Here is a 25,322-nt window from a genome sequence, read left to right as displayed (position 1 = left end):
GAGAGCTGTTCTGGTTCCAGTCTTTAATTTAGTTAAAGATCTCTTCAAGATAGAGCAAAATTTTACAAAGTTTCCAGCATCCTATTATACAGTTACTAATTAACCTTCATTCCTTATTTATATACTTTATACATATAGGTAAAGAAGGAAATTATTTGTGATACATTACACGATTAATTGAAGTACTAGCTGGGCTGACACAAAGCAGCTTTAGATAAAGACATCAGACAGGAAGAACCATATAGCAGAATCATGTCTTGCCACTTTCCAGTCTCTGTTTCTCATCCTGTCCCACCTGTCCTAGGCGAGATAAAAGTTTGCTATAAGCTTCCCTGTTTAAGGGGGGGAAAGAAAGAAAAAGAAAATCACTTATGTATTTGTAAGTGTCTATGCAGCTATCTGGCAGATTTAACATCACACTTACAAATAGTGCTTCATGTATCTAATGAGTATGAGTAAGGCCAGGTGTCAGGATTCATGCAGAGTACACGATGAGGGCTAAATGGCTCAAGTGTATTACCCATCTGAAATAATATAATGCCCATCCATAACAAAATGCACTCATAGCATACTGCTTAAGGATAATGATGGCATGATTACAATAGGGAGATGGCTCACCCACAAAAAATATGGAGCATCAGTGTCACTATCAGGATGGATAAGTCAGTGTCACACCACCAGCACATGCCCTATTTCTTTCTTTACCTTCTCCTTACCATGAATAACAGTTTGAAAATAAAATGTTATTCCTAATATTCTGTAGTACTTCCTAATGTTTTGAGTTTTTGTTTTTTACAGAAAGGAGAGCGTTTATGTAGGTAAAGAGGCAGGTGAGCCATGCCGCTCCTGTGGCCTGGCTCTAAGAGGGCAAGACTGGAAAGAAGACTGAGGCAGGGTCTACCGTGACCAAGTTTTATGGTTCATTAAACATAGTACCCACCATTTGAAGTACTTTAAGAAATATTCTGCCTGCAAACTCTTTCATTAGTCTGAATACCAGTGGGATTGGGAATCTCTAAAACCAATCCTTCTGTGAACATGTGTGGCCACAAAGAGCAGCACACTAGCAAACACTGCCTCAGTGCTCCAGTGTGGAGAGCACATGGAAAGTCCAGTCTTTTAGTGGAAAGTGCCCAGAAATTAGATGTATAGTAGTTTATACAAGAGCATGCTCTATGGCATGAAGTAGGCACCATTTCTTTAAGGCTGTGATTTGAAGTAAGCTAATCTTTTCTCTGTAGAAATCAGAAGCCAGTCAAGTTCACTTTAGAAGAGATATGCCACTGTGGCACAGAAGCTCTATAACCATAGCCTCAGGTTTTCCTTTCAAAAGTTTTCATTTATTGTACTGCAATGTTTAGCTAATGTTATAATCAATTTAGTCATGTCTCTAGGTGAACTAAGATAGGATACCACAGTAAAAAATTTTTCAACAAAAGTAGAATATATGTCACCTGAGAGGAGGGAGCCTCAATTTAGAAAATGCAGTCAAGCTTGTACAGCATTTTCTTAATTAGCGATTCATTAAGGAGGGCACAGCCCATTGTGGGTGGGGTCAGCTGTGGGCTGGCAGTCTTGGGTTTTTTAAGAAAACAGTCTAAGCAAGCCATGAGGAGTAAGCCAGTTAGTTAGCGGTACCCCTCCATGGCCTCTGCATCAACTCCTGCCTCTAAGGTTCCTTCTCTGTTTGAGTTCTTGCCCTGACTTACCTCAGCAATGAACTATTACCTGGAAGAGTAAGCAGAATAAACCCTTTCATTCATAAATTGCTTTTGATCAAACAGTATACATATGCAATGTGAACAAAGCATTCAATTCTGTAACATAACTTAGGACATACTAATCTAACAGTGTCAGTACCAACTCCTCTAAAATAGTCTCTTTAGGAACTATAGTTTTGCTCTTAGAATGCTGTATTTGTCTAGACAGCCAGCACTATTTCTGGATTGGTTATAAGCTTATAAAGCAAAAACACAAGAACCTATTACTTACATGTTGCCAAACCAAGAATATCTTGGTCATTTGCCTTACTCATTAGATATACTGGGTACAGCTAGTCAGTTATGCTGTCACCTGAGGCTTTGAAATCCAATTCTCACTAAGAACACTGTACTTTGAAAAGATAAGCACCACTGAGGTGTGCAGCTTTGAGGCACCCATGTCAGCAGTAATATGGAAATGATGTGTGACCCCTAATAAGAGGCACTACTGTCTACTCAGGCACGCATTATAAAACTGACAATAGTCACAGCACTGAAGTGTTTTTTATCTCAAAAGAGCAATGAATTTTAATAAAAAAGATAAAACATGAATTATATGGTACTCAAAACAGAACAATTATCAAACATACCTTTGTGCAATATTTCTGCCAAGGCCCCATTTCAACTCTGAATCCTTCAGAGACTGGGTGAGGGTAGGAATCAGTTGAATGACAACATGATGATTCAGTGTTGCTGCTGTCTCCAGGATGCTATATATGTGATAACTGTATTGCATACCATAGTCCTGGATGAACTGCCTGAAAGTAATACAGACAATTTAAGGATTGGTTTGAGGCAATTCTTTGGGCCAGTTACATAAATTATAGTCATTCCTAGCCCTATGTACAGACTACTGGTGAAGTTTCACTTTTGCAGGTAGGTAGTCTTAGGTAGTCTGGCTTGACCTTGAACTCATTACCTTCTTGCCTCAGTCACCTAGGATGTTGGGATTACAGGTTTGTATCACCATAGCCAGCTTGTTTACATTTAGAGAGAATAAAAATGATTGGAGGGAGAATCAGATGAGGGGAAAATCCAATTCTAGAGACTTTTCACATTCTCCACTTCAAAACTAGGACAGGAAGAGTATAAAAGGCAGTAAGCAAGGTCAGGTTTCTAGTTATATTTTAGCCTATCATATATCTATATTAATCAATAGTTATGAGGACAGAAAGCTATTCACAATATATCTTTACAAGTCTTAAATGAACAAGAAACTTTAGAAATTTTTAATAAATAAACAAAAATAAAAACAAAAACAAAACGAAGGCATTTTACCTCTAAAATTTCTACATTCCACAATGTATAAACTACATTCTATATAACAAAGATTCAACTTTTTCCTCCCTCCATGGTTTCGGAATCTTCATTAAAGTCCTAGCATAATGTGGTCCTAAGAGGAATGAACTGGAACCAGTAGACAAGCAAGCACCAATTATTTGAAGAGGGAAGAAACCAAGAACCAAATATGCAGCACAGAGTAAAGAAACACCTCAAGTCACATGTTATGTCGTGCTAAGATAGGGACTGTGACAGGATGCATAAAAGCAAGCTACTAAGAGACCTGGAAAAAGAAATAGCACAAAGAAACTGTCCTAAGAGAAGACTCCAGAAGGGCAAAGCCAGGCCCCAGGAGTGGCTGGGTATATATATCTTCTACCCGCATAGAGTGTATATTCTAATTAACCTAAGGAGTTTCTGAAGCTTCAGGGTTGTAAAGCAAGTCAGAGGATCAGGAACAATCATTTTTATAAGGTTTCCCCAGAAGAAAGTTAAGCAAGTGCCTGAGGCCTGTGCACCTGCTGGAACTTATGCTTGCTTCCCACTTTTTCTTCTTAACCACATTCAAGATTCTTTCTCACTGAAGACACATGTAATTTCAAGTCAGTTAACGTACCTCTTTCCTTGGCACTTTTATTTTTCCATAAAGCAACACAATGTAACAAAACCACTGCCACAGATACTGTAATTGAAACACTGTAAACAAGTAGTAACACAATATGTTTTGTATAATTAGTTATTTAAAAAGCATGTTGGCTGTCAAATGGCTGGCAACCCTCTCCTTGCCAATTGGCATGTTTTCCAGTTACCTAAACAGAGAAGTCAGCTGGGTGGCAGGTTCTCCTTCTGACCCCACTTGGCAGGTTTTTACCATGTACTGCAGGTTCTCTGTAGCCAGCTTTTTAACTAGGAGAAAATGATAGGATTACACAGTGTGTCTGAACTGACCATCTGGATCCTCATTTTTAACACTCTTGATTTAGAAAAATATGTTGTTTTCTTCAAGAATGTGCATACTTTTTTAAGTTTTCAAAATGAAAGTTAAAAGTTTGTTTTGTTCTGAAGAATATCTAAAAGGTTTAAAAATCTTTTTTGAATCTCAAAGCTGAAATAATAATTTGTTTTCCTTTTAGAAAGGTATCCATATTCAAAAACCCTTCCCACCCTAATCTTACAAATAGAAACATACAGACAAAAGAATGTCTTTTAAAAGACATGGATTTGCAGACAGGCCTTTTTTTCTTTTTCTTTTAAACTCACAGGGAAGCATCTTCCATCCCCTACAACTCTTTAGGTGCAAAATCAACCAACGAATTAATAGCTTTGTTTAAAATTAGTCAAACATTTGTATCAATTATTTATTTAACCAAATTCTTTAAAACAGCGTGTCTGTACATACAGCGCAGAAATATTGCTACAATTTGGGTCTGTGTGCCACAGGCTCATGTCTTAAATGCTGGACCTCTAGTCCATGATGCTATAGAGGGGAGTATGCCTGTTCCTCTTCCTGCACTGGTTCCACTGTCACAGATGATCATTGCCTCATCACAAACTTAAATCAGAAAGGAGGTCAACTGATTATGGACTAAAGCTTACAAAACATAGGCAAGCAAACCTTTCTATACTTTATTTGTTAAGGTAATATGAAGCTGCCTAAAACAGGCCTGAGCAAAGTGTATGGAAAATTTAGCATGCTCTTGTTTTATTTTTGAGACAGAGTTTCTCTGTGTAGCCCTGGCTGTCCTGGAACTCACTCTGAAGACTAGGCTAGCTTAGAACTCAAGAGATTTGCCTGCCTCTGCCTCCTGAGTGCTGGAACTAAAAGCGTGCACAGCAGATTGGAACAGAACAGAGGTTAGTATGGCCCCTGTGCATGTTCTTAATGCTGTAAGAACTCATTAAAGGGCTCGTTAAATGTGTCTTCAAACTGAGAATTCATATCTTCAACTACCACCTTGACTATTGTAGCTGACATGATTCAGTGTATGAAAGCAGATGCCTCACATACAGTGCAGGAATTTTAGTGCTGTTAGAGCTGTGTGAGTATTGCCAGAGCCAGGCCCATACTACTTTTGTTATCTCAAAAAGAAGCACTAGCCTACAGCTATCACTCACATTCCCTGAGGTAAAGGAGGTTATCTACTTCTGTCTCAGAGGCATGTCTAGATACAGTTATTCAGAATGGCATATAATTTAAAACTTATGAACTATTACTCATAGAATTCCTCATTTAGTCTTGCTGGCTCACTGCTGATAACATGTAGGTAAAACCACAGGAAACTATGGCTACATGACAACTACTGCACTGTCTGCTCTGAGTAAGCAAATCTTGAAAGAAGTGCAAGGCTTTCACTGCACTTCATCATGTTGAATGTTTCTAAAGGGATGGGTTCTCTCTGGGGCCATCAGATGACCTGTCCTCCTGCCAGTGGCAGTAAAACACAGAAATGTAACAATTAACTCTTCCCTGACTCAGACTAACACACATACACACCGCTCTGCACAAAAACAAGGAAGAAAATCCAGCTGCTCATCAGGACAAACTATAACTCCTGTTCTGCATTCCCAACAAGCTTAATAAAAGCATCTTACAGGGAGGACTAGATATCACACTCAAGGTAAGGCTGATAAGACTAACAGGAAATGGAGTAGAATCAAAGGAGCATCCCAGTTTTGTCCCACGTAGCTTGAATATCCTAGCAGGAAACCAAAGAGAAGACACTGACCTCCCAACAACTGATAATTGCCAAGTCTCATGTGATATCATAGTAAGATTTATTTATTTATTTATTTATTTATTTATTTATTTATTTATTTTGAGCTAAAAAGCCCCACCAAGGGAAAAAGAAGGGGGTAGGGGGAGCGACTCTAAACTAATAGGCTAAAATGTGTCAGTATTTCATCATTTCCCCCTACCTCATTCCAGCTATTGTATAGTATTTGGTTCTTTAGCCATGATACACAGCAGGGGATAGAAAATAACCCTGTACCTTCTACAGGTATCAATTTAATCCATGGGGAAGAATAGTTGCTTAACATGCACATAGATAATGCTGACAAAATCAAGACTGAGCAAACTAACCTTGGGGTTCATTGACCAACACCAAACATTTTAAGATGCCAGGAAGGAGTAGTTCAATGTCACAAGCACCCATGCTGGTGTCCTTGAAGAGCTGGAGGATAAAGGCCAATATGGATGCTAAGCGAGGAGGGGGTGAGGACCCTTTAAACTCAAGATAGGATTTCCTGAAAAGAAGCAAATTTTATTTTATCTTTCTTCTATTTAAAGCTTCAACTGAACAGAATCAAATACTATGAATATTAAAGATACTGGAAAAATTATTTCCTAAATAAAGTATACTTTTAAAAATTAATGTATATTTTATCATGGTAACTTTAAAGACCATTTTGGTATACTGTGTGCTCTAAAATCAAGTACAGACATAAACAAAATTTAAGGCAACTTGGTTATAAAATGAACTTAGCTAACCTAATTGTTAACTTGTTTTCTCCCTTTCCCATGGATATCTCATATCCCTAATCAGTTTTGCCAGGAATCAACATTTCCTCTAATGTCAAACTTGCATAAATAAATCTCCCCTCACATTTATTTATTTAGAATTTAGGAGGGGTCTTATGTTTCTAAATAAATAAAGAACTACGCTAGGAATAAGCTTCCAGCTTTATCTTTCTTCCAGTAGGAAATTTAGAGAACTAACTTCAGATTGACCAGTACCTCTTAGGACACAATAAATTCTGACATTAAAATTCAAAAGCAATTGTAACGATAACAATCCTCTTGACTCATCTTCCCACTTAACGTCTTAAAACTAATCCTGGTCACTGCTCAGTAAATAAGTGTAAGAACTGTTGAGTTTCTTTTTAAAAATCTAGATAATATGAAAATTGGCCAATCATTACTTACCCCACCCCAGACACATTATATTTTAATTTTAGTGGTGCTGATGAACCTTATACATGGTAGGCAAGCTCCCTACCACTTAGGTACATTCCCAACCTGAAATATTACTCAGTCAAAACTAGACACACATATAGTTTGAAAACTAATACTAATAAGGAGACAAAGAACACAGTAGGGCTTATAAACTCATTCGAGGAACTACATTTCAGAAACTACTCTTGTTCCACATACAAAGTGACTCCTACCAACTTTACATCCTAGATATAACTACTATCTGAGGTAGTGTGTTTGTTTTGTTCTGTGTGCTGCTGAATTGCTAATGTCCCAAATAAACATTAATTTGGCATACATCAGACACCAGGAACAAAAGTAAGCATATACAATTAAGTGAAAAATATGAAACGTAAGAACTCATTATCTAGTGGAAAAGTTAGATGTGACCAAAAAGAAAAAAAGGCACTTTTAGTATATGCGAATGGTGCTTTGACGACCATAAGCAGAACTTACTCATCAGGAGTTCTGAGAAAGAAGGACTAACTCAAATGGATCACATATTAGGAAAGTACAGAACAGAGGAGCCATAGCAGTCTACCTCTATTTCTACTGAACACATAACAAAACAAATACCCATACACATTTCTAGTCAAGTAGAACTTATCAAAAAAAGGAGAATAAAAACTATCCTTAGCTAGACATGAAGTAGAGAGAAAGCTGAGAATACAGTTGGGATACTAAACAAGAGGCTTAACTTGATGTTAGGGATTTGAATTCATCTCATTATCTGTTATGGAGTTTATATTAAAAGCAGACAATGCCTCAAACACCCTAACAGATTACTATAATCTTGCTGGAATCCAGATCCAACTGAGCAAAACTATTCTGAACCTGAAAATTGGGTCATACACGTGCTACCCTGTGGTACTGGTGCAGCTTTACAAGGGAAGACCAATCACAGAGGGACGGTATTTCAATGAAGAGACTGGAAGGACAAAGCTTTAATGTAGGGAAGTATAAAGCATCTTTAATAGCAATAACAAAACTATGGTCAGTGTGGTATGTGTAGGACAGGGACACTATTAACAGAAAAGTGACAATCTTTGGGTAGCTAAAGTACATCACATTACACAGCAAAAAGGAGACAATGAAGGTTTGTGGGGGAGAGACATGTGAAAACTAATCTGGCTGCGCTTGGTGTTGTACACCTTTAATCCTATGTAATTGGAAGGCAGAAACTAGTGAATCTTTCTGAGTTCCAGGCCAAGCAGGGTGACATTGAGAACCTGTATGAAAAAGAAAAAGAAAAAAGAGGGAAGAGTGCACTCTTTTTAGAAGGAAGACTAGATACAATGACAGCCATAGTATAATGTGATAAGAAAACTGTGAAATGGGTGGAATAGCTGGGTCTTGAGGAAGCTCTATTCCCAGTTTTCTGAGAAAGCACCAGATAGATTTCCAAAGTGGTTGTACCAGTTTGCATTCCCACCAGCAATTAAGGAATGTTCCTCTTTCTCCATATCCTCGCCAGCATGTGGTGTCACTTGACTTTTTTTTTTTTTTTTTTTTTTTTTTTGACTTTCTGATCTTAGCCATTCTGATGGGTGTAAGATGGAATCTCATAGTTGTTTTGATTTGTATTTGTTGGATGACTTAAAGACTTTGAACATTTCTTTGTTTCTCAGCCATTTGATATTCCTCGGTTGAGAATTCTCTTTAGTTCTGAGCCCCATTTCTTAATTGGATTTGGAATATACCCAGAAAATGCTCTACCACACAACAGGGACATATGTTCAACCATGTTCATAGCAGCCTTATTCATAATAGCCAGAATCTGGAAACAGCCTAAATGTCCCTCAGTTGAAGAATGGATAAAGAAATTGTGGTACATTTACAGTATAGAATACTACTCAGCTATAAAAAACAATGTGGACAAATGGAGGAAATTAGAAATGATCATACTGAGTGAGTTAACCCAGAGACAAAAAGACTCACATGGTATATGCTCACTTATAATTGGACACTAGCCCAAAAGGCATGTCCCATGAATGTCTTGTCTTCACTTACCAGGAGATTGGGACAGATGTGAGGACATCCTACTGGGACTCTAGGTAAGAAATATAGGAGATGGAAAAATAGAAGGATCCAGCGGACCTTAGAAACCTACAAGAGGAACATTGTAACAGGTGGATCAGGGCCCAGGGGTGTCTGCTCAAACTACTGCACTAACCAAGGACAATACAAGTAGTAAACACCGAACCCCTACTCTGATCTAGCCAATGGACAGGACATCCTCCACAGTTATGTGGAGAGTAGGGACTGATTCTGACATGAACTCTGATGCCCCATATTTGACCACCTCCCCTTGGTGGGGAGCCCTGGGGGCACTCAAAGAAAGAATAGGCAGACTACCAAGATGAGACTTGATAGCCTGTGACCATAAAGTGAGGGAGGAGATCCCCCTCGGGCATGAACCTAAGGGAGGGTAACAAGGTGGGAGTGGGAGGGTAGGAGGAATAGGAGGATAGGAATGATGGGAGAACAATTGAGTTGTAATCTGAATAAAAAAGAAAAGGAAAATGTGAAATGAATAAAGACTACAAAGCTTCCAGCCCAAGTAACATGACTCTAGGGACATAAGAGGAACAGAATTCTGTATTTATATCAGATCATCAAGAAAATCTGGAGAGATGATTCAGTCAGTAAAGTACTTACTAGCCTTGTAGTCTTAAGGGCCTGAGTTCAATTCCCAAAACATACATTAAAAACCCAGGCATGGTTGCTTGTACTTGTAATATCAGCACTACAGAGGGACTGCAAGGCTAATCTTAGGGATTGACCACCGAGCCAGCCTTCTGGGAAATCTAAGCCAGTGGGACAATAACGCCGCCGCCAAAAGAATGACCTAGAAGATTATTGTCTAGCGCTCTCATGATGGAAAGAGCCCCCTACCTACACACACACACACACACACACACACACAGAGAGAGAGAGAGAGAGAGAGAGAGAGAGAGAGAGAGAGACAGAGAGAGAGAGAGAGAGAGAGAGAGAGAGAGAGAGAGACAGAGACAGAGACAGAGACAACAAAGTGATAGATAGTATTTAAACACAGAAACTTATCAACACTAGATACCAATAATCTACATTACCATAGTATAAAAAATAGTATCATAATGTTAAATACTGCATGAAGACAAAGGAAAGATAATTTCTATTACTGAATCTTCTAATGTTATGGTTAAAGGATATAGAAGTTAGTAAAAAGACAAAACAAGAACAGAGAAACAAACAGAAACAAACTTAAGAAGCTCAATGTGGAGACATGGCTCAAAAGGTAAAAGCACCTGTTGCTGTTGTAAGGAGCTGAGTTTTGTTCCAGGTGCCCACAGAACACAACTCACAACCACTCAAAATTCTAGTTCTAAGGATCTGATGCCTTCTTTTAGCTTCTATAGGCTCCAGGCATGCATGTGGTGTGCAATTCTATACAAGCAGGCAAAACACTCATACATATGTGATAGAAAATAAATGTCTTTAAAAAATTAAATTTGATTAAACATGAACTGAAGGTGAAGGACTGAATGTTACTAAACCACTCCTACACCTGCATTATTTCAAGTGGAATGACACATATTTCTATGAGTCCTACGCCTGAGTTAAGTTTGATGGCACTGTATCTTTCTCATCACTTCAAGGATCCAAAATCAAAAAAATATGCTCCCAAACAATGCCCATATTCTAGAATTATTCTTCCTACACCTTCTAAGTAGTAGATAATTGTCTTTGTAAGACAACTGAAGTCATTTTATCTAGCAGATATGATAAATCCTTTCTTTGAATGTAAAATATAATCCAAAATGATCTGGCTTATGTTTATTTTCCATCGCAGCAAAATCAGGTTTTCTTCAGAACATCATTTCTAATGGGGAGTCTGGCTTTCTACACCAGCACCTTAAGTTATACAGCTGGGAATCCCATACTACATCAGCCAACCACTAAGAGTAAGAGTGAAGAGAGATGGGCTTATATTTTGGTAACTGCCGAGAAAGTCCACGTTTGTCCGCTGTTCACTGCTGAGGAGTTGGAGAATTGCTGTGTAGCAATAAAATTTTTTTAATGTGCTCCATTTCACTATTTTTCATACAAAACAAGATTTTATGGTCTGATGCCAACAAGTACGGAACACTGAACTGCTATATCTGATATTCTACAAGTGATAGTATAGAAGAAGGCCTAGCCTACAAGGAGGGAAAAATCATGCCTTCAACATGTATTTATTAAAACACCCCAAAGTGGAAGATACCCCACATAATCAACTTTAGAGAAACTCAAGTGACCTACATGAAGAGTGGTAACAATCAGGACTCAGATTAGTCTGTAGCTGTTAAGCTGATCTTTCTGTGGTTGAGCTAAAAGAGCTTTAGTGAGAAGTGACAGCTAGGTCCACATTCGGCTTTATTGGTGAGTTCACTGTGCCAACATTAGCATTCCTATAGAGAACCTGTGCTCAGGATTCTCAGGGACAGGGGAGTTGACCTATCCTTGATAGCAGGTATTTTACAGAAAGTGTTAATACAAGACAGGAAATAAAAGAACTAAGATAAACAATATACAAATAACACAAGACTTCATATTACTTATCAGCATTCACATTTTCCATTATCTTTCATAAACTAACTGTTGCATATTATATAGTACACAATACAATGTCTATTGTGATGAAGACCATAAAAATACATCTCTTTTTAAAGCAACTTTTTCCTTTTCGTTTTTAAAAATTTTATCTCATGTGTGCTGTGTTAGAACCCCTGGAACTGGAGTTACAGACAGCTGCCATATGGGTGCTAGAAATTGAACCTGGGTTCTATGGAAGAGCAGTCAGTGCTCTTAACCACTGGGTCATTTCTCCAGGCCATAAAAATTGTGTTTTTAAGGATGTATATAAGGAAAATAACATATATAATAAAATTGACATGATTTTAAAAGCAAATATAATTTTAACAACACTCTGGTAGACTCTTCAATTATGTAGCTGTCTCAGTGAACAACAGTCACTCTCCTACCATTCATCCCAGAGAAATAATAACATATGTTCACAAAGAAACTTTGTATAAATGCTATGTTAACTTTATGTGTTATTCCTAGAAATAATATAATATAATTAGGAAAAGAGAGAGGTCTCTTCAGTAGGAAAATGAGCAAATAGTTATTATAGCCATACTGTGGAATAATACTAGACAGTAATAAGAAACTAACACTTAAATATATCTTTATTGAAATTAAGATAGAATTACATTTTCTTCCTACCCGATGCAACAAATTCTCAATGCTTCCTGGGAAAAATGTTTCTAAGCTACCACAATACTGAGACAATATTTTTGATATAACTCTGAATTACTTTTTGATATTAATAACTTCTACATATACCTCTTTATAATAATTATATGTACCTTATGGCATGGACGATGTGCTTTCTTAGAGGTATCATCACTGGAACAGAGGCAGGGCTTCTCAGTGCCAACAGAACAGGATGTTGTCCAAGATGGGAAACACAGGGTGAGGCCGGGAGAAACCGCCCCATATATTGCTCAATGACATTCCTTAGCAATTGATTCAAGTAGGCATTTGAATTTTGAGACTGGCAGCATACAATACATATGCCCTATAGAATGAAAAAAATAAGAAAAAAGAAAAATGCTAAAAGATAAAATTTCAAATAGTTTTTAGGAATCTACTAGTATGTTCTCCAGCATTAACATTCATGATAAAGAGTGTGCCTTGTCACCATCAAACAGGACTTCTGCTATCAAGAACTGGTAAGACACACATGGCCCTTCCTGAGCTGACTCTGGATAGTACAGATGGCTGTGGAATCTAACCAAGCATGTATGTGTTAGTGGCATGACCAAAGGAAGTAAGGTAAGTACTCAGGAAGAGAAGGAGAATGTGTTTCTTCCTCTCTTCCTCCTGCACAGAATACTTGACTACCATGATCATCAACTACATACCCATATCATTACTGAGTTGTAAAATACATGTATGGAGTTGAAAGTTTTGGTGTATTTAAGAACTCCGTTAAGTAAACCTGTCTTTCTTTTAATCCCAGGTGTGGGATATGTGGCTGATTCAGATTGTCCACAGCAGCAAACTATTTGTCTCTTGTGGCTCCGCTGCAGATAGTTTAATTCTGGGGACTCTGAGAGGGAATAAATGAGAGGAAGGAGGGAGAAAGGGAGGGAGGGAGAAAGGGAGAGACAGAGAGAGAGAGAGAGAGAGAGAGAGAGAGAGAGAGAGAGAGAGAGAGAGCAGGGAAAAAAGAAAATGCTGGTGCTCCCCTGTGCTGCTCCTGGTTGTTACTGATGCAGTTTGATGGGGGAAAAAGTTAAGAGATATCCTGAATCGAAGATTAGACTTGCCCCAAGGAACCCAATGACCCTAACCAGCAGGAAGTAACTAAGGAAAACTCCACCCCCTCTCACCACTAACCTTTCTCTCCTACCTGGTGTTGAGGTGTTGGGATTAGGGAGAAGGGAGAAAGAGATATAAGAAACTCCAATAAATTAGAGTAGTTTTTAAAAAGGCACCTACACATGTGTCATCAGTCTTTTGTTTTTGTTTTTGTTTTTGTTTTCTTAACAGTATTTAAAGCTCAGTTTGTCATCAAACAAAAAGATAAAAAAGGAGAAAAAGCCCACCCACAGATCTTGGACCCCACAGATGCAGAGAGGAGAAAGGGAGTTATCACTCAGCCATTTTGGTTAATAATATAACATTTGTGCTTTAAAAAAAAAGAAAAAAAAATTGGTCATGAAATGAAATGTAATCATTTTTTAAGAATGCGAGAGGGATGTGGGTATTTGGACTAAGACTAGACATGTCCTTAGAAGTTTTTCTATGTGATACTGTGCCAAGTAGTTTATATTTATTAGTCATTTCAATTTCTAAAACAAATGAGTTAATATTACATTTCCATCCTTCAGTCTAGAAAAATAAGGCTCAGAGAAATTAAGAGCTTAATAGAAGTCACAAGACTTCACAGTGTCTTGCTGCACGTGTGTGGATGTAATCCCTTCCATATGCATAAAAGTTAGCAAATACTCTCATATAACAGTATTTAATACTTAGAAATGATTAAACTCTTTCCCTCAGAAGAAGAAATATCTTTCTGTATGTTTGTTAGGATTCCATTGTAGCCATAATTGGATTCTTATCCAGGAATAAACTCTAGACATTCATCTGTAGTAAAAAACAGTGTAGAGCTGTTGAAATACTGGCAAGAACACAACTAAAACAATCAACAGTAGAGCCCGCCCACTCAGTCTCTTAAAGGAACAGGCACAGCGAGGTGGAAGACAGACTCAAAGAGAACAGAGCACTTCTAAAAATTAAAGATGCAGTTTCCTGATAGTTCTGTCAAGTAGATAATTCAACAAAAGTCTCAACTTACTACTTAAGCAACTTTTACAAATTCTCACAAGTAAATTCGGTTTAAGAGGAGCACACAGAACAAGCCTCCAGACTTTCCTGGTACTCACATCTGTTGCACACATCTGTTTCTTCATGCAACTGACTACCAGACCACGCTCTGTTCCTGCTCTTTGTCCTTCTGCTTCATGACACACTAAACTTACACATTACCTAGTTAGCTTAAAACTTCTCAGAAATCTCAAAACAAACACATAAACAAATCCACCATGGAAGAGAGTGCGCATTAACTAATTAAAGATCTGCCGTCTACTTCGGCTTCTTTGGGAAACCTCAAATTTAGATAGGTCTGATTTTCACTAGCACATAGCAGACTAATGAAATAGATCAGTATTTCAGACTGCCCATGAGACATCATTATTTACACAGTCCATGTCAATTCACACTAAAGCTGCTAAAATGCCAGCTTTTTCTCTATGTTCCAGCCTGGCCCAGAACTCATAGGTCCTGGCATCACCAGTATGTGTCACTGTATCTAGTACAAAACAAGAACAAAAACAAAAAAACTAACCAACAAACAAAAGCCCAATTATCTTCATGGCTGCTTTTCTAGAATCCCCCAATTTAGTTACCACCACCACCTTCTAGACTCTATTAGTCTGTCTAGGAAGCATTCATTTCTGTTTCTCTACCACACTTTGCATGTATTTTAAATTTTTTTAAAGACATAATTTTATTATTTTATGTATTTGAGTGCTTTGCCTTCGTGTGTGTCTGTGCACCACATGTGCTGGTACCTGAGGAGGTGGTAAGCCTCCATGTGAGAGCTGGGAATCAAACCCAGGTCATCTATAACAATAAAAAGTGCTCTTACCCCTGAGCCAACTCTCCAGCCCTTAGCATGTATTTTTAATGAGAGCTCATCAGAGTTTCTAACATCTACACAGGTTCTAATCTCAGTGCCTTGTAGTATTTCAATACTCTAATTCCTGGGTCTTAAATCTAACTCCCACACCAGAATCATTTTTCTCAAATTCAAGCAGAACTTCCATTTCTTTGCCCAAAATCTACTAATATTTCCTATGTATGAGACAAAGTTCTAATTTTTGACATTGAATATAAAGCCTTCCATCGTATGTCTCTTCCTTTATGAATTTCCAAACACAAAAGAATTATTTTCCCCAGTATGCTAGATTTTTCTTAAAGTCTTGCCCTTGTCTAGATCACTGTACTGGCTGGTTCTGTGTCTCAACTTGACGCAAGCTAGAGTCATCAGAGAGGAAGGAGCCTCAGTTGAGGAAATGCCTCCATGAGATCTGGCTGTAAGACGTTTTCTTAATCAGTGATTGATGGGGGAGGACCCAGCCCATATTGAGTGCTTCCATTCCTGGCATGGTAGTCCTGAGTTCTAAAAGAAAGCAGGCTGAGCAAGCCAGGTAGAGCAAGCCAATAAGCAGCAACCTCCGTTGCCTTTGTAGCAGAACTCCTGCATCCAGGATCCTGCCCTCTTTGAGTTCCTATCCTGATTTCCTTACTTCATGAACAGTGGTATGAAAAGTTTAAGACAAAATAATCCCTTTTCTCCCCTACTTACTTTTGGTCATGGTGTTCATTACAGAAACAGAAACCCTAAGACAAGCTGGTACCAAAATTGTAGGGCAATGCTGTGATAGAACTGTGTTTTTTTATTTGTTTGGGGAGGGGGAGATTGTGAAAGGACTTTGAAATACTGGGCTAGGGCTGGAGAGATGGTTCAGAGGTTAAGGACACTGACTGTTCCTGCAGAGGTCCTGAGTTCAATTCCTAGAAACCACATGGTGGCTCACAACCATTTATAATGTGATCTAATGCCTTCTTCTGGCCTGTAGGTATAAATGTATACATAATAATAAATAAATAAATTTTTAAAAAAGAAAGAAAAAGAAAATATTGGGCTAGAAAAGCCAGTGAGTACTGAGAGCTCAGTTGGATTTTTTTGTTTGTTTCGAGACAGAGTTTCTCTGTGTAGCCTTGGCTGGCCTGAACTCATTTTGTAGGCTAGCCTGGCCCTGAACTCACAGAAATCCACCTGCCTCTGCCTCCCTGAGTGTTGGGATTACAGCCCTGAGTCACTGGGCTGGGCAGGGATGTATGTTCTTTAGAAACTTGGAAGATAAGAATGTTGAGAGCAGTGCAGAAGATGGAGGCCTGGCTTGTGACGTTTCAGAGGGAAATTTAAAAAGTCTATTAGGGTCAATTGCTCTTTTGAGTTAAGATCCTCAACAGCTGGGGCTGAAGAGTTGGCAGTGATTAGCAAGAGACCAGCACTGCTGTAGTAAAACGTATTACTAGGACAATTGATGCTGGTTAGCTGAAGCTAAGAAATTAGTAGTAAGAAGAGATCATCATCACCGAGGTGATGGGAAGTGTTTCTTGAGAGGACCGAGAAGCTGTATTGCAGAGGCAGCCAAGGTTGTATACCTAGTGCTGGCAGCCAGACTTGGTAATATGTAAGAGTCATGCAGGTGACAGCAGTAGGTTCTGAAGGCATGAAGAGGTCATGGAGAGTAGCTGAGGCCTGGCACTGTGAGAGACCAGGAAAAGCCATCAGTGAAGGTGCAGCCTTAGGGGCAGCTGAAGGCTCAGGACTGAAGGGGCCATGCGAAGAACTTAAGGCTTGGCACTATGAAGAGAGCCTATGAGAGGTTATTAGTGAAACTGCACCCAGGTGCAGCAGAAGACCCCAGCATTTTGGAGATTCCAGTAAGCATAGGATGATCACCAAGAACACCAACAGCAGTGAAGCAGAGCCAGCAGGAGCCCAGAGGACAAGCTGTATGTACTGCACAGGGCAGAGCTGAAGAAGTGGCCCAAGCCCTCTGGAGGTTACAGAAGATCATGAGTGGATTCAGACATTGTCAGATGGAGTTTGATTTTGTTTTGATTTGATAGCAACTGTGCCTTAATTTTTCCCTCTTGAAGTAATAAATATTTCACTGGAGCCCACAGTTGAGGGACTTTGAATTGTAAAAGACTTTGGATTTTAAAAAAGATTAGCTATTTTAAAGGGAAGAATTTTTAATGTGTTTGAAATTATAAAGACTTTTACAGTTATTTATGTTTTTAATGTGAGATCTTGGGAATAAATAAGAAAGGAAGGGCTCTGGCTTAATAGTGATGTGTTCATGTGTTATGTTGACAAGGGGTCAGGTCAGTTATACTGACTAGTTTTGTGTGTAAACTTGACAAAAGCTAGAGTGCATCAGAGAGGAAGGAGCCTCAGTAGAGAAAATGTCTTCATGAGATCCAGTGGTAAGGCATTTTCTTAATTAGTGATCGATGGGGAAAGACCCAACCCATTTTGCGTGGTTCCATCCATACGGTGGCAGTCCTGGGTTCTGTAAGAAAGCAGGCTGAACAAGCCATGCATAAACTAAGCAGCATCCCTCCATGGCCTCTGTGCACATCGTCTCTTTCCTCCAGGATCCTGCCCTGTTTGAATGCCTGTCCTGACTTCCTTTGGTGAAAAACAGTATGGAAGTGTAAACTAAATAAACCCTTTCCTACCTAACTTGCTTTTTGGTCATGGTGTTTCTTGTTGCAGCAACCAAAATCCTAAGACTGTTACTCTGACAGGAACAGCCCTCTGACTCCTAGGCATTCTGCCCTTCACACCCAGTGTTCTCTGTGGTGCTGCCTATTCTGTCTCTGTTACCCTAGTCTGGCTACCACAGAACTAAGTCTTCAAGGAAAATACTGAGTGAGTTTCTGAAAACTTTTGAGTTCCTCGCCTTCTTTCCCACTTCATGCTTCTTGAAAATTTGCCTCTTTCAGCTTTGTTTAAGACAAATGTAAAATGAATCACTTGTGTATTATATGGCTTCAATAGTTGTCAGTTAAAAAAAACCAACTATGGCTGTGGCAGGGAATACATGGGACATCCAGTAGGCAAAAGAAATACGGGGACATGTACTTTTGGGATTACAATGTCTGGCTTTTATATCTGTATTTCAAACTGTGCTTTGAGGGAGTTTGCACACTGGGCATACCTGGAGATAGAGAGGAAGACTCCTCTGAATTGCAGTCAGCATGGGTGCAGGCAACTCTTTGTCTTGCTGTAACACCATATGCGGCAGCAGTAAACAATCTATTATCCGAAAGAGCAATTTCTGTGCTTTAGAGGTGGCAAAGATTTGTGCCCATGACTTAACAAGTATTCCTAATAGGAAAAGAAGTATCTTCATTTACAATTATATCCTAATCAGAATATTTTCTTACTCTATGTACAAAGTTTATTTCATCACAGAAATAGGTTAAAACAGACAGCAGGAAGAAACATATACCAGGAGTGAAAAGACTTACCTTAAGGCATCCATTTCACTCTTTATTAAAAGAATCATCAGTAAAATTTCAACCAAGAAAAGGGAAGGAACAATAAACAAAAGGCACACGAACAGTGAAATGAAGTGCACAGAAACAGAAAAGTATGACATAAAAAAATGAGAAGACTAAACCAAACCCAAAGCAAGATTCTCCAGTCTACCCCAACCTCAGAAAGACACTATAAAAGGAATCGAGGGGACTACTGATCTAATAATTCCTTTTTTTCAAAATTACTGAACTATTATTAGGATCCCAGATATTCTCGTTATCTTGGAATGTCGCTGTAGTGCCTTGCACCAGCAGCCTTGTAAAGGAGCAGCAGAGGTACCCTGAGTTAGGAACTAGCACACCTATAAGCCACTTTCAGTGCTTCTACCCCTCCCTATGGCTATGATATCCCAACACTGACACACTGAGCTAAGCTATACAACTATAGTCTTGTTCTTTCTCCATTCTGTTCTAAGTGTTTTATATAAAGAAACAGCAAGTTACTCATTCTAATTTCAAATGAATAAATGAGCAATTTATTAGACATATAATCAATTCCCACCATTTGAGATTTGGACAAATGGAAAGAATCAAGACCTACATGTTTGTAAAAAAAAAAAACTCAAGGCAAAACAACAACAACAAAAAGCCCTCAGTTTTTCATAAGCACAAAATCCACAAATGATCAATCCACCAGGGACTGTGATTCTTGACACATCTATCATGTACACTGTAATGTAAAGACATACTCTGTAATCATCCACTTACCTTGGAAAAAACTAAATCTGGTAATGTCAGAAAACTTTCATAAAGACTAATAAATCATAAGCTTGAGTTGCTAAAATAATAATGTAGGTCGTTCTGTTGAATTAATAAATCTATCTCCACTAGCTTTTTTGGTAAAACTGAGAAATCGGAATTGCAAGCATTGCTTTCAGTACCTTCTACATTATCCACGTTTGTACAGCTTCATATTTTCTTTTATCTTTCACAACAAAGATAAAAGATTTCAGACAGCCCAAATAAGGTTAATTTATACATTCACAAGATTAAAGGGAATAGATATAAGGTTCTGGCCACAGAGAAATAAAAAAAGTGCAAATCTTAAATTCTATATAAAACTTCTAAGGAAATGTTTCTTATTTCCTTTTATTCAGTTCCTATTTCTGGTTAACAACATGGTTTTAATCAATAAAAACATTCAAATTACGGACTTGCTAAAAACAAACAAACAAACAAACCCATGAACCCCATAGTTATAGAACAAGCACAAAAAGATTTCTTTTTGAAAAGACAAAAAGTTTGTGAGGAGTACAATTTGAAGACTAATCACTGGTATTATACTATGTCCTTCCTGGACTTCATTCATGCAGAGACCACAAACAATGAAGAAAAGTGATGACTTTCTGGGGTTTTAACTTCTAGCCAAATGTAGAACTTAAACATTAACAGACAGTTAGTTCATTTTAGTGGTTTGGGTATTCACAATTTAACTAAAATGGACAATTAGCAGCAGTTAGCTTGAACATATATTGTAACGACTACAGTTAATATCAGTATCAACAAAAGGACAACAAATAATGAGGGCCAGCATAAGTTATTTGAAACAAACTACTGTATTTCTTGTTTCTCATGCCTTCCCATATGATTTGGCCTACATATTTCTTTCTACTTGGATCTGATTGGCATGAGTTAAGGAAATATTTCTAAGAAAAACATGTCAGAAATACATACCCATTATCTCATAAGTCAGCTGCAGCCCTGCACTGGAAACTTTTTTCCCCAAATAAGGCTTTATGTATTTCAATACTTCACCAAGATATTCTAAAGACTTTGTGACCATGGCAGATTTATCAGAAAATGTCTGCAGAGTCCTGTAAGTCTCACCAACAGCCTACAAAGGAAAACATGATTTAACATTCCAAGTCTTGTACAATATAGACATTGAAAACTAATTCCTTTTCTTATTACACGTGTATCTTATACTTAGGCTTTCATTCTTAAATTTCCAATAAAGATTCACAACAACTAAAACTTAACTGAAAGTCAGGCAGTGGTGATGCAGAAGACAGGAGGGATCTCTGAATCCAATGCCACCCTGGTCTACAGAGTGAGTTCCAGGACAGCTAGGGCTACATGAAAAAAAAATCCTGCCTTTGAAAACAAACAAAAAACCTTACCTGCCTTTTATAATTAAAGGTCAAAGGAAGAATTTATAAAAAAATAAATAAATAAATGTATCAGTAATTATTTACAGAGCATCTGATTCAGCAAAATCATTAGAGGAGAAACATCGAACTGTGATACAAGAATCATGAAACCAGCAAAAGCTTCCTCCATAGGATGGATCATAATACATATGACTGGAAATCTCCACATTCCTACAGGAAAGAGTTGCAAGTAGTATTACCAAATTTTTACGAGTAAAATCTCTTAATTCAGCTCTATAATATGAAATGATGTCCCTACACAATTTACAATTTAAATATTCTTTATTCTTAATAAAGATTAATGTGCTTAGTGGAGGGGGCAGAAAAACATGGGTGAGAGGCTAAACATGGAACACCCAAGTGGTGGTCAACAGAAGTGCAAGGTGAAGTAGTAAGAAAAGACAAACATAAAAACAAAAACAAAAAAAACCCAACAAACTTGTGAGGAATGCAAGGGCAAGCAGGTTTTAAGAAGCTTAAAAAGAATCAAGAAATAATTATAATGATGGGTTAGAAAATTTAAGGTGTTTTCAAATCACTCTGGGAATTCACAAAGGACTTCAATGGCCTTCTTTAGGACTATAAATAGCACAATAAATAGCACCATAGTTATACGAGCCTCCTTACCAGCTCCGAGTAAGGTAAGTCAGAGGACAAAAGCAAGGAGATGTATGGTCCCAAGGTTGACTGTGTATAGATGTGAGCAAACAGTGAAAGACGACAAGTTCTGAGAGCACTGTTAAGAATAGCTGACATTAAAGATGTCTAGAAGACATCCAAGATGTCCAGTTAAGGTGGGGGAAGAAAGGAAGCACAGCCTGGAGAGGCTAAACAGAAGTAGGTCATGTGGGATGAAAATAAAAAAGGAAAGAAACCCAGCGAAGTGGGCAAATGAGAAGAGATATATTATATTAATTAGTTCTTTTCTACTTAGCTTTGTGTTGTTTAAATATTTCGTTCTTCAGAAGTCCACAAACTTTGATCTTGGTTCCCTTGTACACATACTAGGCATAAATTACCCTGAAAACCTTTTATTGTTAGGTCACAATTAATTAGGAACCTAGACTTCTCACATATAAACTACAAAGAGAAAGAAGAAGGTGCTAGTAGGGGCTCAATGAATGAATAAAATCCAACCTCACAAATACATATAACTAGAAAAAGTATTTTGAGAACTGTTTCAAATAACTGAGAAGCTTTCCTTCCTATTATGCCAAAATAGTAGTGACATTTCTTGGAGGTTAATAGTACCCAACTAGGACTCTATAGCCACATCACTAAAACAGAACTCCGTAACTCTGAATGAGCCCTTTACCCATAAATGTTTGCTAAAATGCACCTGGGAATTTTAATGTTAATGAGTGATATTGCTTTTCCATCCTGAAAAAAATGATACACATTGATACTGTCACATTCTCACAGAAGTCTTTAAATATCAGGAAACTCTCAGCTCGTGAAGGTTCATATAAATTTCTCAAATTTTAATTCTCTTGAAAACTTGAACTGCATTATTAGCAACAGATACTGTCAGTTGTTTTCTTTGAAGTGATAGACTTACTTACTTCATTCATTTCTGGGGGGGGGGGGGGGGGGCGGGGGGGATGTCTGCCAAATGCCCAAGTCTGAATAATCACATTTTGTCAGTTTTCTTTCAAGATAAAAGCAGTCAGCTCAGCTTCCGACTCAAGTGCTCACAGGCTCTCTCTTTAGACAATGCACTGCTTTGGCACACTGAAGCCCTTCACTTGCACTCTTGTAGAATGAGCTTATGGGTTGAAATTTGATGAACTTTTCTATTTTACTCCCTAATTAATGCTATTCTTCAATGAACTAACTTTACTTTTCTGAGCACACAAAAATATAAATTCTAGTAGATATTATTATAATCTGAGGCCATGGTACTGCTTCATACTAACACTTTTATAGAATCTGTGCAAATGTCAGTACAGTGTCAAAGTAGAGAACATTGGGAGAAGGGAGGAGCCTACTGATCATACTTGATATTACTGACCATGGTACCCCCAAGAAGTATGTTTAACTTTAATTTCCCCCAGACTAAAAAAATCAATATGTATTTCTATATAACCTATGTAGTTTGAAAGAAAATGGTCCCCACAGACTCCTAGGGAGTGGCACTATTAGGTGTGGCCCTGCTGTAGAAGGTGTGGCCTTGTTAAAGGTGCATCACCAAGGGCTGGGCTTTGAGGTCTCAGAAGTTCAATCTGACACTCAGTGGCTCAGTCTCATTCTGCTGCCTGTTCAGATGTACAACTCTCAGCTCCTTCTCCAGCACTATGTCTGCTGTGTGCCACCATGATTCCACCATGATGATAATGAACTAAACTTCTCACACTGTAAGCCAGCCCATTAAATGATTTTCTTTATAAGTGTTGCCATGATCATGGTGTTTCTTCACAGCAATAGAAACCTTAACCAAGGCAATGTTTAATATATTATGTGTGGAATTTATATGTAATATGTTACATATACACACACACACATATACACATATATACACACTCATGTACATGCACACACACAAACACACACATACACCTTTTTTAAAAAACTTAATGTATGCAGTGCCCACAGAATCCAAAAAAGAGTGACTCTCCCAGAACTAGTTAATTGGTTGCTAGCTGCCATAGGAGTGTTTGGAATTAAACCTGGGTACCCTATGAGAGCAACAGGTGCTTTTATTTGATGAATCATCTTCCAAGCTCCATAATGTATTTCTTAGTAACTAGAAGATAACTACTTATATACTATATCATACTATTATTTCCATGCAGAAAAAACACATTAAATATAATATTGGTACTTTATAAAAAAGGCCCACTTCTAAGAAGGGGCCTTAGCTGGTGTTTGGAGCTTTAGAGTTTTGAAGGAACTCTTACTGTGATTCTCTTAGGAGAATGACTCATAATACATTATACAATAATATAATACATAATGCAATTCCCATGCAATCGTAGGTTTTATATTGGATACTTGCCTTGATTCTCCAAGTCTAATCATTCCAAGTCTGGAATACAAAGTGTAAGACACAGGGAGTGTATATAACTAGCTGGGACACTGAGTGCTAAAGAGTTTCTTTGGCTAAGAAGATCTGATGTTTTACCACAGATTGTTGCTTCAGAATTAACTATGTCCTGTGTAATTTCACTGGAAATTTTCTCACAGGTACTTTTTGCTCTCCCTTCCTTCCTTCTGTCCTTTTCTGTGTGTGTTCTCGTCTAGATTTCTCCCCGTGTACCCTTTATCCTTTTTCTGTGACAGGTTCTAGTGGCTGTATGCTGTGTCTCATGAGGACTAGAAGACTCTGAAACCTTCCCTAAGAAGCAATGTGCTTGGCTTTCAATTCCTCCTAAACTTGTAACATAATTTACATTCCCTTTGCTAATTTTCACAAACTGGCATCTAGTCAAATCAGACTCACTTAAAAACAAAAAAAACAAAACAAAACAAAAAAAAAACCTTTATGCTCGTCACAGAATGAATCCTACATGTTGTACACCAAGACACTCTGATTTTCTCCTACTGGTGAATCTACTTACAGACTGACATTAAGTATTTAACACATTATGTCATTGTTTTAATCTTTGTGTATCTTAAATTCTCAAACCAATAAAACTCCTCTTAGACCAAAAACTACTTTACATTTTTCAAATTCCTTAGGAGTCCTAAATAATGCAATCTAGCATTTTGCAGAAACCCATCATTGACTTACTGATAAAAAGAAAAATTCATTTATGCTGGATTAAATTAGAGGAGACCAAACTGCTAGTGGAAAGTCTGCCTCCTACCTCCTTTTTGACCCAAAGTTTTGGTAAGGACTCACTTAAGAGCTACATAAAATACTTAAGAGAAACATGTATTTCACACCTGCATGTTACTACTCTATTATTTACTATCACTAGGATTTATAGATATCTCTAATATCATACAAATGTATTTTAACTTACTGGAAATCAATGGAATTAACTGAGTTAGCAATATAGAAATAGCTTATTGGTTAAAATTATTTTCAGAGATAATATCATATTTTCATGTAGTTAATATCAACATGCTGGAAAGTAAATCTGCTTTACTGTGAATAACTTATAAAAGACACTTCAAGGTTTTCTAAAAAATAAATAATTGTAACTTATTTGGAGGATTATACTAATAAATGAAAAATACCTCAAGGAATTGAATAAGTGCTTGTTTGGGGTCTTCTGGGCTAGGCAAATGTTCAATCTGAGCCTTTGAGAAGATATCCTTTACTTCTGAGAGTTTAAATAGTAATCTTGTCATTTCAGCAAGCTGTTCCATGTACTCTTTTTCTATTAAAATAAAATATTGATCATCCTTATTATACAAATATTCAGTAAAATTTAA

At 37.7% G+C, this 25,322-nt stretch overlaps 1 protein-coding gene across 1 annotated transcript in view; it reads right to left on the bottom strand.

Moving 5' to 3' along the window:
- Mms22l (MMS22 like, DNA repair protein) overlaps window positions 1-25,322 on the bottom strand; it is a 117,837-nt gene continuing 92,515 nt past the window's right edge. The window contains exons 17-24 of the mRNA XM_051160899.1: window positions 25,125-25,267; window positions 20,467-20,626; window positions 18,411-18,580; window positions 12,408-12,619; window positions 6,124-6,287; window positions 3,851-3,947; window positions 2,351-2,518; window positions 1-332 (exon numbers count right to left, since the gene is read on the bottom strand). Of these exons, the coding sequence (XP_051016856.1) occupies window positions 251-332; window positions 2,351-2,518; window positions 3,851-3,947; window positions 6,124-6,287; window positions 12,408-12,619; window positions 18,411-18,580; window positions 20,467-20,626; window positions 25,125-25,267 (1,196 nt within the window). The 3' untranslated portion in view covers window positions 1-250. The remainder of the gene's footprint in view (window positions 333-2,350; window positions 2,519-3,850; window positions 3,948-6,123; window positions 6,288-12,407; window positions 12,620-18,410; window positions 18,581-20,466; window positions 20,627-25,124; window positions 25,268-25,322) is intronic.

The sequence above is a fragment of the Acomys russatus genome, chromosome 2 (genome assembly GCF_903995435.1).
Source record: "Acomys russatus chromosome 2, mAcoRus1.1, whole genome shotgun sequence".
Classification (NCBI taxonomy): domain Eukaryota; kingdom Metazoa; phylum Chordata; class Mammalia; order Rodentia; family Muridae; genus Acomys; species Acomys russatus.
Note: the sequence above shows the minus strand (reverse complement) of the source record. Positions and strands in the feature narration are given on the sequence as shown.